The 12,497-nt window shown below is 37.0% G+C and overlaps 1 protein-coding gene and 1 long non-coding RNA gene across 4 annotated transcripts in view; one reads left to right on the forward strand and one right to left on the reverse strand.

The window, feature by feature from the left end:
- LOC124797323 (phosphoenolpyruvate phosphomutase-like) overlaps positions 1–6,559 on the reverse strand; it is a 51,207-nt gene extending 44,648 nt beyond the window's left edge. For 2 of the 3 annotated variants that reach the window (XM_047260779.1, XM_047260777.1), the window contains exons 1-4: positions 6,464–6,559; positions 4,353–4,415; positions 2,099–2,248; positions 1,803–2,015 (exon numbers count right to left, since the gene is read on the reverse strand). In XM_047260779.1, the coding sequence (XP_047116735.1) occupies positions 1,803–2,015; positions 2,099–2,248; positions 4,353–4,401 (412 nt within the window). In that variant the 5' untranslated portion in view covers positions 4,402–4,415; positions 6,464–6,559. The remainder of the gene's footprint in view (positions 1–1,802; positions 2,016–2,098; positions 2,249–4,352; positions 4,416–6,463) is intronic. The other variant, XM_047260778.1, reaches the window with a different exon arrangement.
- Positions 6,560–6,654: 95 nt separating this feature from the next.
- The window catches only part of LOC124797375, a 53,338-nt gene continuing 47,495 nt past the window's right edge, over positions 6,655–12,497 (forward strand). Inside the window, exon 1 of the long non-coding RNA XR_007016883.1 lies at positions 6,655–6,757. This is a non-coding gene — a long non-coding RNA (uncharacterized LOC124797375). The remainder of the gene's footprint in view (positions 6,758–12,497) is intronic.

Raw genomic sequence — 12,497 nt, forward strand, 5'->3', positions numbered from 1 at the left:
GGAGTTTGGTATTGCTCACAGCATTGTCTCCCATGTGTGGGTAGTGTTCCAAACTGCAGGCAGTGCTGTCCAAAGAAGAGGCAGTTGTTGACCATGGTCATCTACAGCAGCAATTGACCACCACATTGTGCAACAGGCAAGAAGGGACCTATAACGAATAGTCAGTGCAGTTGCAACCACATTTAACAGGACTGGAAGACACAAAATCTCACACTCTGCATGGTGACTGCATGGGAGTGGTCCCTCTGCCAGAGGGCCAGTATGTTGACACCAGCACATCGGCAGCACCATTTGAAATGGTGCTCCTCTTGGATGAGAGCAGATTCAGTGTGAGTAATGATTCAGGATGTACTGTGATATTGTGAGAGGTGAGAAAATGTATTATGCGCCCAGAAACATCGTCAAAGATGAATGTTTTGGTGTCAATGTGTTATGGTGGTGCACTGACCTCCAAATCTTTGAACACAGTGCATACACTGGCCAACATTATTATGACACTGACTTCTTCCCAAAGTGCATCTTTTCAGGGGTGCATTCAGCCCTGACATCATTTTTTTGGATGACAGTGCGGGACTGCAGTGAACAGTGTAGGTGGAGGAGCACCTGGAATGAGAGGATGTTCGGCAAATGGACTGGCCAGCCCATCCCCCCTCCCCCAACTTATATCCCATCATGCAGTGTATTGCAGCATGTCCACATGTACCATCCAGCAGTTGTAAACTATGCTGTAGGAGGAATGGAATGAACTACCATTAGAAGTCCTTACCAACCTTGTGACCAGCATTGGACACATCACAGATTATGCATTGTTGCCCACAGTGGTAATACACTCTATTAAGGACCCTGTTTCATTTTTTTTCCATGTAATTTCAAGGGGACCACAATAAATTGCAGTGACTTCAATGTAATTATTATCTTTGAATAAAAGTATCATTTCTGTTCATCATCTTATTGTGTATTTCTTTCAGTTATCTTCTGTATTACACTGTAGCACATGTTTCTGTGTATGTTCACATTTTCATTGAGCTTTGTTTCTTGGCACTAACATGTCATGTGAAAGCGACTTGTGTCCTTAAGTTTTGTACACCAGTGTATTTTTGTAATAGTAACCTAATTGGATTAATAGTAATCCAATTTAATTTTCATTATTTATTTAGGAGGAAATTTGGATTAAGGTTTTATGACAAGTGGAAGGAAACAGTATTCATTTTGCCAGCATTTTAAAAATATTTGAAATTATTATTTTCAACCACAAGTTAAGTCAGTGTTTGAAATTCATAGCAGTATGGTTTTTGGAATGAAGCACCGCAATAGAAGATAAAGAAAAGACAAACTATCTGTTTTTCGGTTGTATTTGAAATAGATGAATACTGTGCTGCATGGAATTAAATTCACTGGTTTCACAACTTCACCACTTAATGATAAGCAGCACTTTTAACTGTGCTTTTAAAAGTGCTGCTTCTCAAATTCAGAGTAATGACCATTTATACACAAGTGTGCTTCATGCACACAATTCCTGGACAAGAAATTCTATTATTCAGTTGTGCACTACTGCACCGTGAGTCAAATACAAAAAACTGTTTAAGCCACTCAGTTCTTCCCATGCTAATGCACACACTGTGAGTCACACGTACTTTGTGTTTACTTGGGAACTGTTCACATCATTCCTGGAAACTCAGATAAAGTAGCACTATGTACAGAAAAAATGTATTAAGGCTACCAGTTTGTGACTGTGTAGGATCAGTCACTCTAAATTTTAACCCCAGTGATATATTTTACTCATAAAACAAATGTAAAAATACCTGCAATTCCCCTTTCTTCAAGTTTACGGACCAATCGCCTTGCATTATTGAAATTTCCATATCCTGTATCTGCATCAAGAAGAATAGGAATACTAGTAGCATCAGCCATGAACTCTACAACATCTAGAATCTGTGTCCAAGAAGCTTCATTGCTGTCCCTTACACCAAGCTGTGCAGAAATTGAAAGTCCACTTCCCCATATTCCTGAAAAGCCTTGAGAAATAGGGTATGATAACAGAGTATCAGAATGAAAACAAAGTTGTCACTATTTAAAATTTTATATAACTTTTTGTTACCTGTTTCTTCCACAATGCGTGCGCTTAGACCTGAATGAGCTTCCATAAGAAATGATAACTCTGAAGACTGCAGGAGAGTCTTTAACTGTGTTGATTTCCTAGAAGTGGTGGCTGCACTTGCTTCTCTGATGATAATTTTCTGCATGTTAGCTACACAAAATTATAAAGACAAATTAAAACACAAATGATTTGCCAGGAATCCATACTTATCCCTTTTCATAAATTAAAGAAAAATACTTTTTATTTTGTTAGATTTCAAGACAACGAAGAGTGATATAATTCAAAGGGACATACACTGAAGTTATTGCAGAGGTGGATCTAAGTTGATGGACAAAATTGGAAGAGGTAGTAAGTTATAGGTATATTTAAGGAAACATGGTATACTTGACAGAACTGATGCAGGTAAAAACTTTGGAAAGATTACTTGATGATGGCCAGGCAAGGATTCAAACCACACTTTTTTTTAAAAATATTTATCTTGTACCTTAGACACTAATATCATCGGTTCATATTCAGTACATCCCAACAAGAAAGAGAACCTTCATATATGTGGAAAGTGTTATGTTTTGTTTTAGCATGAGGAGTAGCTTTTAGAAAGTGCATTATTTATTAACTACCATTAAACTGGTATAAACTATTCAGACTTTCTCTGACTACATAAATATAGTTATATTAGTAGAGCTGCGTCTACTTTGGAAAGCTGTCACTTCCACAGTTATTTTAAATAGCTCCTTTTTATCTCCTGCTGCTAGTGTAATACACCCCACATTCATATTTATTATGGAACAACAATTATCTCTGTACCATAAAAATAGAGGTCTCACATACTAAAATGAACACTATTACTTCAATCGTGGAATGTAGATAATTATTCACTCTTGGCCCAAACGCAAAGATGTTATGAATGAATCATCCAGGTAAGGAGTTTAGGTTTGTGTGTGCTTAAGGGTGATCCCTCTGTATGGCCCATGAGAAGGTTGGCGTAGGATGGTGCCATGCAGGTGCCCATCGCTATAGCATGGATCAGTTTTCATATGACGTCTTCAAAGGACAAGTAATTGTGGATGAGGATATAGTTGGTTATCACAAACAGGAAGGAGTTTATAGGTTGGGAGTCAGTTGGGTGTTGTGAAACGTAGTGTTCAATAGTGTCAAGGCCATGGGATTTGGGATGTTAGTATAGTGTGTGGTGGAATTAAAAGTGATGCGAAAGATGCCAACTGGTAAAGAAACAGGATATGTGCAGAGTGTGTATTGAGTAAAGCAGACTACAGCGATATGTGAATGAATACCACCTGATTTTAGTGAACTTCTGCAAGTGATGGCATTTGAAATGTTCCTATTTGGGGCTGGCAGGCAGTTGCACAGTGAGGTGAACTGTGTCACCATGGATGGTTTCACAGTGTTTATATTTGGCACAAGTGTGTTCCAAATGTTCTCTCTCTCTCTCTCTCTCTTCTCTCTCTCTCTCTCTCTCTCTCTCTCTCTCTCTCTCTCTCTCTCTCTCTCTCTCTCTCTCTCTCTCTCACACTCACTCACTCACTCACACACACACACACACACACACACACACACACACACACACACACACACACACACACACACACATATATAAACAAAGCTGAGGTGACTTACCGAACGAAAGCGCTGGCAGGTCGATAGACACACAAACATACACACAAAATTCAAGCTTTCGCAACAAACTGTTGCCTCATCAGGAAAGAGGGAAGGAGAGGGAAAGACGGAAGGAAGTGGGTTTTAAGGGTGAGGGTAAGGAGTCATTCCAATCCCGGGAGCAGAAAGACTTACCTTAGGGGGAAAAAAGGACAGGTATACACTCGCACACACACACATATCCATCCACACATACAGACACAAGCAGTATGACCTGCAGATTTTTCCAGTCACTAGATGTTTCCCTGCTCAAGGGATATGTTGTTCATTTAGTCATTACTGTATGTGTAAATGATAATGGCACACATAATAGAATGTTATATCTGTGTCTGTAGATGTTTGCCATCTGTGATAAAGTATTGCATCCAGCCTCCAAAGAGATTGTCACCCCAGTGACAATTTCAGCTGTATTGTAACAGTTATCTTAGAGTCTGTGACAATTCCAGCTGTTATCTGTGTAAAATTAAATTTAGATAAGTGGCAGTATAAATTTGTTTAGTTCATAAGATCTTTAACTGAATCTGAAACATCCTCTCAATTAAAGCATAACAGTTGGAAAATTTTATTCATTGGAACTCACCCAAACTTTTAAAATGTAAAGTTGTGAACTGCATAGCTCGTGAAGTCATTATGAGAGTAGAAGCTGTAAAACAAGAAAAATGGAAGTGTTAATGCTTTTACTTAAAGATAATCTAATGACATATAGACATATGAAACATGAGCATACTGATGGATGAAGGAGCCTATTATGCAATAATAAGATATATGCCCGGATCATGTTGAAAAACATTTTAGAAACCATCTTTTTGCCATCCTTTCCCATACCCTCCCATTCCCTGCACTGTCCTCTTTTTATCTGGCTTATGCTCAACTGCATTCCATGGGATAGGTATGCTTAGTGAACAGTAGTGTGTGTGCATAGGAAAAAGTGATAAAGAAATTGAAATGGTGGCAAGGAGGGTGGCTGGTAGGAAAGAAAGAGGCAACAGAGGATAGGCATAATTTTTTCAAATGTTTGTATCATCTTGAGGTTAGTTGTTTGTGGAGGATATAGCTGTTATTTTCCTTCTACTGTGTAGTAATTTACAGCCTAGGTGGAACAATGTTTATATCCATTTGTCAACATATTATTGTTGCGGAGTACAGAATTGACCACATAAATATTCTAATTTGTTGATCATATTATTCTTTTGTATTTTGCAGTTGTCGCGTGGGATTAGCCGAGCGGTCTAAGGCGCTGCAGTCATGGACTGCGCAGCTGGTCCCGGCGGAGGTTCGAGTCCTCCCTCGGGCATGGGTGTGTGTGTTTGTCCTTAGGATAATTTAGGTTAAGTAGTGTGTAAGCTTAGGGGCCGATGACCTTAGTTGTTAAGTCCCATAAGATTTCACACACAGTTGAACAGTTTTGCAGTTTTTTTCTCCCCCTTGTTCTCCACTCATAGTGGTATCCAACAGAGAATGTGTAATAGAATAGTGTGTGTAACTAGCAGGTCAGCATCATGTTCACCTTAATAATCTTTTTGAGATGTCTCTCAGATTGGCATTGGTATTGTCAAATTGAGCTTTAAATACAGCGTCTCCCAAATATCAGTTTGATGTTAGTGAAGAATTATTTTAATCATGACATGGACAATTTGCTAAATGAGACAGTAAGCCATTGACAGTAGTGGTTACTGTCTTGAACAGGAAAAAAAAAAAAAAAACTACAAAAATAACAAGAAGCCATGAAAAGTTGGGAAACTACAAAGTAATATGCTTAGAAGTTAGGTAATCTGGCATAGCCGTTAGACTCATATTTTAACTTCAGAAAATGTAGTTTGAGCCATACTGTTAGGAAAGAGGCTTATGTGAGACCAAAATCTTTAATTTAAGAAAATATCCTGTTATGGATATGCCACATGGTACTCACTAGTATTTGGTTTATGTTCCAAAGTGAAGTATTGAATAAATTTTTTTGGAGTGTAGTATCCTGTTTTCAGAATTGGTAAGAAAAATAAAGCAAACAACAGTGCACAAATATAGCTGAGATTAAGATAAAATAACCAACAGTGTCTTAAGATAACATTGGTGCAAAAGACACTTTTGTGATGTAACACACATTTTCTAATCACCAGCTGAATATCCACAGCTCCTAGTGCTTATGATGGACTAAGAAGGAATTGATATAAAGTTGTAGTTGAAAATAAATTGACTTTAATTATAGGTATATAAGACTGTTCTGACAACTGCCATAGACTGCAAGTAAAAACTGAAGACCAAATAATACTCAAAAAATGTTCCAAATGCTGCAAGCTCTTTGGTTAAATATCTGTTACTGCATATTTTTACAAGACTTTTTGTCATGTAGTTTATAGTTAAATTATAATATGGCATTAGTAATCTGAGGGCATTGGATGAGGATAATGTGATGAGTGCACTTCTGTAATACAAAGAAAAAACATCAGATATTCCCTTACACTTTCAAGAAAAATTAATGCCTACTATATTTTGAGAACACATGTGCATCATTTCTTAATAATGAATTATGCAATATTTCTGTCAGATCACTTCAATAGAGAATATTAAGGCTTTATTACTTTCAGCTGCAGGACATTATAATAATAATAATAATAATCAGTGTACTCTTGAGGTGGTACATTTTGCAGCAGTATGTTATAGTTTGGTAGCCACTTATAGAAAAATTGAACTTACCTCTTACCAGCAGTTAACTGTTAGGTCTGATGGATCTCACTGCCCGGACAAGTTTGTTTTTATTGTGCGTGTCACTACCCTCAGAGGCATGCTTGACCTGAGGTCACCTTTATCTAATCAGATGAGGCTGACTGAATGTAAAACTGTTGCTTATAACAACTTCTGTTTAAAAAGAAAATTAGCTGTTCTTCCAGAAGTAATACTGTGAAAAATACACCGTGCTTATCTAAAACCTGGATTCATAGATGAAAATTCAAAACTGTTATAGATCACTACCACAAAAAAGCAGTTATGGTAATTTACTGTTGAGTGCTGCTTATTGTAGCCATAAATGAAACCAAACTATTTCTCTCTCCATGAAAAGGCACTTGTTCAATGTCTAATCAAGGTACCAGTACTATAACTTTTCTCCTTGTGGGCTCTCTTATACGGGGTACCTGAGGAGGAGTGGTCAGTATTCAGAAATATGACAGGAACAAAAATTCAGAGCAAAAAAATCAAATAAATGTGGACTCTAAAATACACACCTTAAGAGCTATAAGCACTTGTTCATCTTCGTTACTATGAAACACATCTCTTCTACTAAACAAGTGCTTATAACTCTTAAGGTATGCATTTTGGAGCCCATGTTAACTAGACAATTTTTTATTGTCCGTCAATACTACTTCCTTCCAAAATATGGAAAGCATAGAGCTGGTAGTAGAAGAGGTTTGTTTCACAGCATTTAAGATGGAGGAGGACATTGAAGCCCACATAACAATTGTGTCACCAGTGAAATCCCCAAACTAAGTGCAGGCATTTTAAGACTGCATCATAAAGTTGAAAGTACAGTTGGTAAGCTGTAGAATAAAAGTTGAAGAATAAGTTTTTTTTTCAAATAGTGACCAACTGTGTTTCTCCATGTTGGGTACTTGGAGAAAAACATTTCTGAAATCAGGGATCAGACTGAATGCCAGATTGAAAGGTAAACTAAGTGTCTTGATTAACAGCGAGGTCATTGACAAGTTGTACACAATTTCTTTGAAGTCTCATCTAAAAAAAAAAAAAAAAAAAAAAAAAAAAAAAAAAAAAAAAAAAAAAAAAAAAAAAAAAAAAGAAGGCATTAGATAACTTTTTGTGTAATTTTTTTTTCGGTATTTTATACTTTCATATGTTTGATCATGCCCTAATTTGAACTTACCTTGACAGGCTTGACCTAAAATCTTCTTTTCTATAAATTCATGTTGTTTTTCCCATTCTTGTTATTCTATTCAAATAATTATGATGCAAGTCCTATACCATGCTCTTTATCTTACATATTTTAGGTGTAGGTGAATAAACACTAAGATGCAATTCACTATAAGAACAATCATGTGCAAATTTATTTATTTATTTATTTTTTAAAATCACAAGTCATGTTTGTACCACCATCAACTGCTATGCAGATCTTTGATTGCTTTCAGTTTTGACTGTTGCTAATCATTTAAGGTACTATAAATTTTCAGTTCCAGTACCCGTGTAGATACATACATGACATTCCATCTCACTCTAGATAATGTCGAAACCAGGAACTGATCACCAAAACTCAATACATAGAATTTAAATATTCCTCAGAAATTGTGTGTACTAAGTTCTGTTGTTCAGGTCATGTTTTCTGACATTACATAAAGTGAAATGGAATGTATATGTATCAACAAAGCTACTATAACTAAAAATTTCTAGTACCTAATATGATTAGCAACAACTGAAACTGGTAACATAAATAAAGATTTTTGAAGAAGTTGACAGTGCTATGTGATTTTTTCATAAATTTCATCAAGTCAGGGGAGGACTACTACTAAAAATATTTTGTACACAAGGGATATTCTGAAAATAAGTTTAGTCATTGTTTTTGAAAGAGAAGGTGGTTCATCAGGTGACACAAACAAATACCTTAAGAATCCACGTCTGGTTCTAGTTCAGTGACAGAACAAGTGTCAGTAGAGGAGGAATGATGCATGCTCAGAGTGCATGGTCACCAGTGCAAGCACCTGATGTTGTCTGGTATGAATGGGCATATAGGACTAGTGTGTCTGTCATCTGTGAATGCCTGCAGACTGTGTATGGTGAAGAGGTTATGTCTCATAAAATGGTTGGTTGCTGATTTTGCATGTTTAGAGAAGGACTTTCACTTTATCCCTACATCAAAAGCTGCACTTTCCGAATGCCACTTCCAAAAAAATGCTGAGTTGTAGCAGACTGTGAAATAATTCCTTGCATCACAAGGCACCGAGTTTTTATCAGACTGCTTTCATCAAACTGATTTCACGCTACATCAAATGCCTCAACGTCAGTGATGACTATGTTAAAAGTAGGGCACAGTGTGCAGTTCATGATGCCATGGTGTATTTGTTTTTTAGCAATAAAGTTTCCATGTGAAAAATGATGACGAAACTCACTTTTAGAACATTCCTCACTTTGTTATCACTATACATAAAATTTTAGTTTTCTGTTCTATATTCAAACTGCTAACTTGTTTAAGTGAACTATTGCAAACAAAAAGTTTTTAGAATCAGCATGATGTAGAATATTCTCTGAAAGGTTTGAGTATAGATACAGGCATTCAGCAAGTGCGTCCCCAGACAGGTTGCAACCTGTCTTAGATATTTTTGGTTGAAAAATTGAGTTCTTCTGTCCAGCATTATGAGTCGTTGGCATGTTTGTCGTAACAGAAGTTCAGTTAGCAAAAGAAATAGTGGTATTGATAAGCTTGGCTTCAAAGTAATTCCCTACCCACAGAATCCTTGATTTTAGCCCCATATGCTTTTTTTATATGTTAATAAGAACAAAAAATGAGGAGGGGAATGAGAAACTTATGCAATATGTAAACACAGTGCTAAAAACAAAATCTCTTTTTTCTGAGGAGCTGGTCTGAACTATATGTGTAGCATCTGAGATAAACCCTAAACTACTACTCTTTTTAGTGATTGTTTGTGATACTGTTCATTGTATTCTTTCATTTGTAAAGATGAAGCTCAGGAGTCCCTTTTCTTTCATTTGAGAGGAGTAGACCATTTTTTAGGCACCAAGCTTTACTCGCATCCATCATTCTATTTTATAGTATTTGTGACACTGAAAGCCAACACTATGTTATGCTCAGGATAGGAGAAGTGTCCTATTTCTGTATTGCAGAATACTCCATGCAGCCATGTACAATACAATGGCTTACAATATTTTAGTTTGTATAAATGGATGTTATTAATATTTATGACTTCCTGTTTCATAAATGCCTGTTAGAACTGACACCAGTTTTATATACTGGAAAAGTAACAGCTGTTTGTTGTCTATCAAATGATAGTTCATACACATTTCAAAGGTTAATTATTGTGTAAAGTTGAACTTAATGGTATCTCATTAATGATCCCTCTCTAGTTTGCTCTTATTGTGACTTTAATCAGTAATTTACTACAGATTTAACTTCATAATGGCTCATTCTTTTTTTTAGCAATAATGTCTTTATTTACACATGCAGGTACTACTACAAATAATAAAATTTACACATGCAGGTACTAGTACAAATCATAAAACTTACCTACTGGTGTTGTTGTTGTGTCTAGTGATTGACTATGCAGAATGAAAATGTGCTGTTTGCAGCTTTTCAAATGTAATAACGCTTTTTAAATGGTTATCAGACATATCATTGGATGTTATCATAATAACTGCAGAATATTTCTACAAGGAAGATGCAACTATAGTGAGTGAAAGTGGGTTTGAACACCACAGTACTTTACTAGTCATGGTTTTGTATTTGGACTGTAAGTGTCTTCCTCTAATCTTTGAACTGAGTTTACTAGCCAGTTATGTAAGGAGATTTATGGCTCAAGGGATTTACAATTTAAAATGAATTCTGAACTATGATACCTATTGTCATTTCCCACATTGTCAATTTGTTGCCAGAGATTGGAGTTGATAAGAGACAGGAAAAAATCCCAGAACTGATGGGGATCAAACTGCAGGCCTTTGGATTCGTAATCTGACCAACCCACTGAGCTACCAAGCCACATCATATAGGACCAGTTTTCTTACCATCTTATGGAGAATGTTAGAGTGTAACCAAAAGTCCCACTGAGAGTTTTTGGCCTATCAAAGGTACATGAAGATGGATTTTTGATTTTCCCTGTTTTAACAATGTTAGCACTGTAGCCTACTACCTTGGAGGTTGTCTAGCTTCTCTTTTGAGCTCTTTCATAGGAAAAAGTGAATACTACAACTATTAATCACAAGACTTCATATGCTGAGTCAAGAATTTTCATCGCAAGCCGACTGGGAAATTTGTGAGTTTTGAAACAGACTCTCGGTTCATATATATGCCTTTTTTGTGTTTGTAAAAAGTCAGTGGAGCTAAACCATACTTGTTTTTGGAGATATACATGAGGCACAGACACATGGAAACCATACACACTCCACAATAGGGCCACTTAATGGTTCCATTCAAAAGTGATCACCATACATGGGGACCTTTATCCCACTGGGAGATGAGATCATCAGTTTCTGTTTCATAGAATGCAGCTGGTTGCTGATGTATCCACAACGGCACCTATTCTTGGACTTCCACGTCTGATTGAAACTGATGTCCACACATGTATATCTTCAGGTCACCAAAGATGTGAAAATCACACAGTGTAAGATCTGGAGGAAGTTGCAATGTTTCCGAACCAAATCGCTGAAGCATAGACTTTGGCCGATTGGCAGTGTGAGGGTGGACATCATTCTGCAACTAGATGATTTCATCTGATAGCATTCCAACAGCCTGCGGGGCAAACAGCAAAGCCAGCAGTTGAAACATCCCACATCTCCCCTGCCAAAGAAACCCAAAGCTGTTTACACAAGTTGTGGTAAGGTCATAATGACCTCCTCCTTTGACTGCAGGGTCATCGAGCGTGGAACCACAATCAATGCACAGTTCTATGATGACACTGTGCAGAAACTGTGATGCACCATGAAGTCAAAAGACGCAGGAATGCTGTTGGGCGGAATCATCCAGTAGCAGGATAATGCCCAGCTTTACACTGCCAATCAGATAAAGGCTGTGCATCAGCAGTTTAGTTGGGAAACATTGCAATGTCCTCTGTGCATCCCAGATCTTTCACTGTGAGATTTTCACATCTTTGGTGACCTGAAGAAAGACGTATGGATGTCAGTTTCAGTTGGATGAGAAAGTGCAAGAATGGCTGCGGTTGCAGACCCACCAGCAACTGATTACTTTCAAATGGAACCATTACGCGGTCCCATTGTGGCAGGTGTTTGATTTTCATTTGACTGTCCCTTATAGATGATACATTTTTACTGAGGTCACATGGGGCTGCAACACTAAAAGCTAAACATCTGCTATCTTTGCACTATTGAAATTGGAAAAAAATTCAGAATTTCATTTTCTGGGTGTCACAGTTCACAAAAAAAGATAATGACTCCTTGAATCATTGTGTATTGCAAACTGACCTGTGTTAATGAGTTACCTCTATCATCATGGCCATCATCTCAATCTACAAGTAATCGTTGCTCATTTTTTCTTAGAAACAAAAGCTATATCAGGTCCTGATGTCATATCAGTAGAACTTGGCTACACCCCCCTCTGTATTCATGTAGTGTGGGTTCTGAGAAACAAATTTGGTGTGAATTTTGACCTACACACATTAGACATCGTGGCCAGTGCTAAGAAATACTCAATGGAATATATCTTCTGTCTTTCAAGGCGATTTCGATCTTCCTTGGGTTCAATAATGTCTGACTTCAGGAGGAAGATGTTAGAACAAGATACTTGTTAGTGTGGGAAATCATTTGTTTGTTGAATGTATTCCACCATAGTAAAGCACATGATGAGCATTAACATTACATAAGACAATCAGCTTTAAAGAGTAACAATGGATATGAGCTCAACAAAGTGTGGGAACAATGTCGGCAGGACTAGTACACCATTGGTTACAGAGTGCACACAAGTTAATTTATACTTTTACTTGGTTTACCTCTTCTAGCAGCTATTTACTGTTCTACTACTACTACTACTACTACTACTACT

Source organism: Schistocerca piceifrons, chromosome 1 (genome assembly GCF_021461385.2).
Source record: "Schistocerca piceifrons isolate TAMUIC-IGC-003096 chromosome 1, iqSchPice1.1, whole genome shotgun sequence".
NCBI lineage: Eukaryota > Metazoa > Arthropoda > Insecta > Orthoptera > Acrididae > Schistocerca > Schistocerca piceifrons.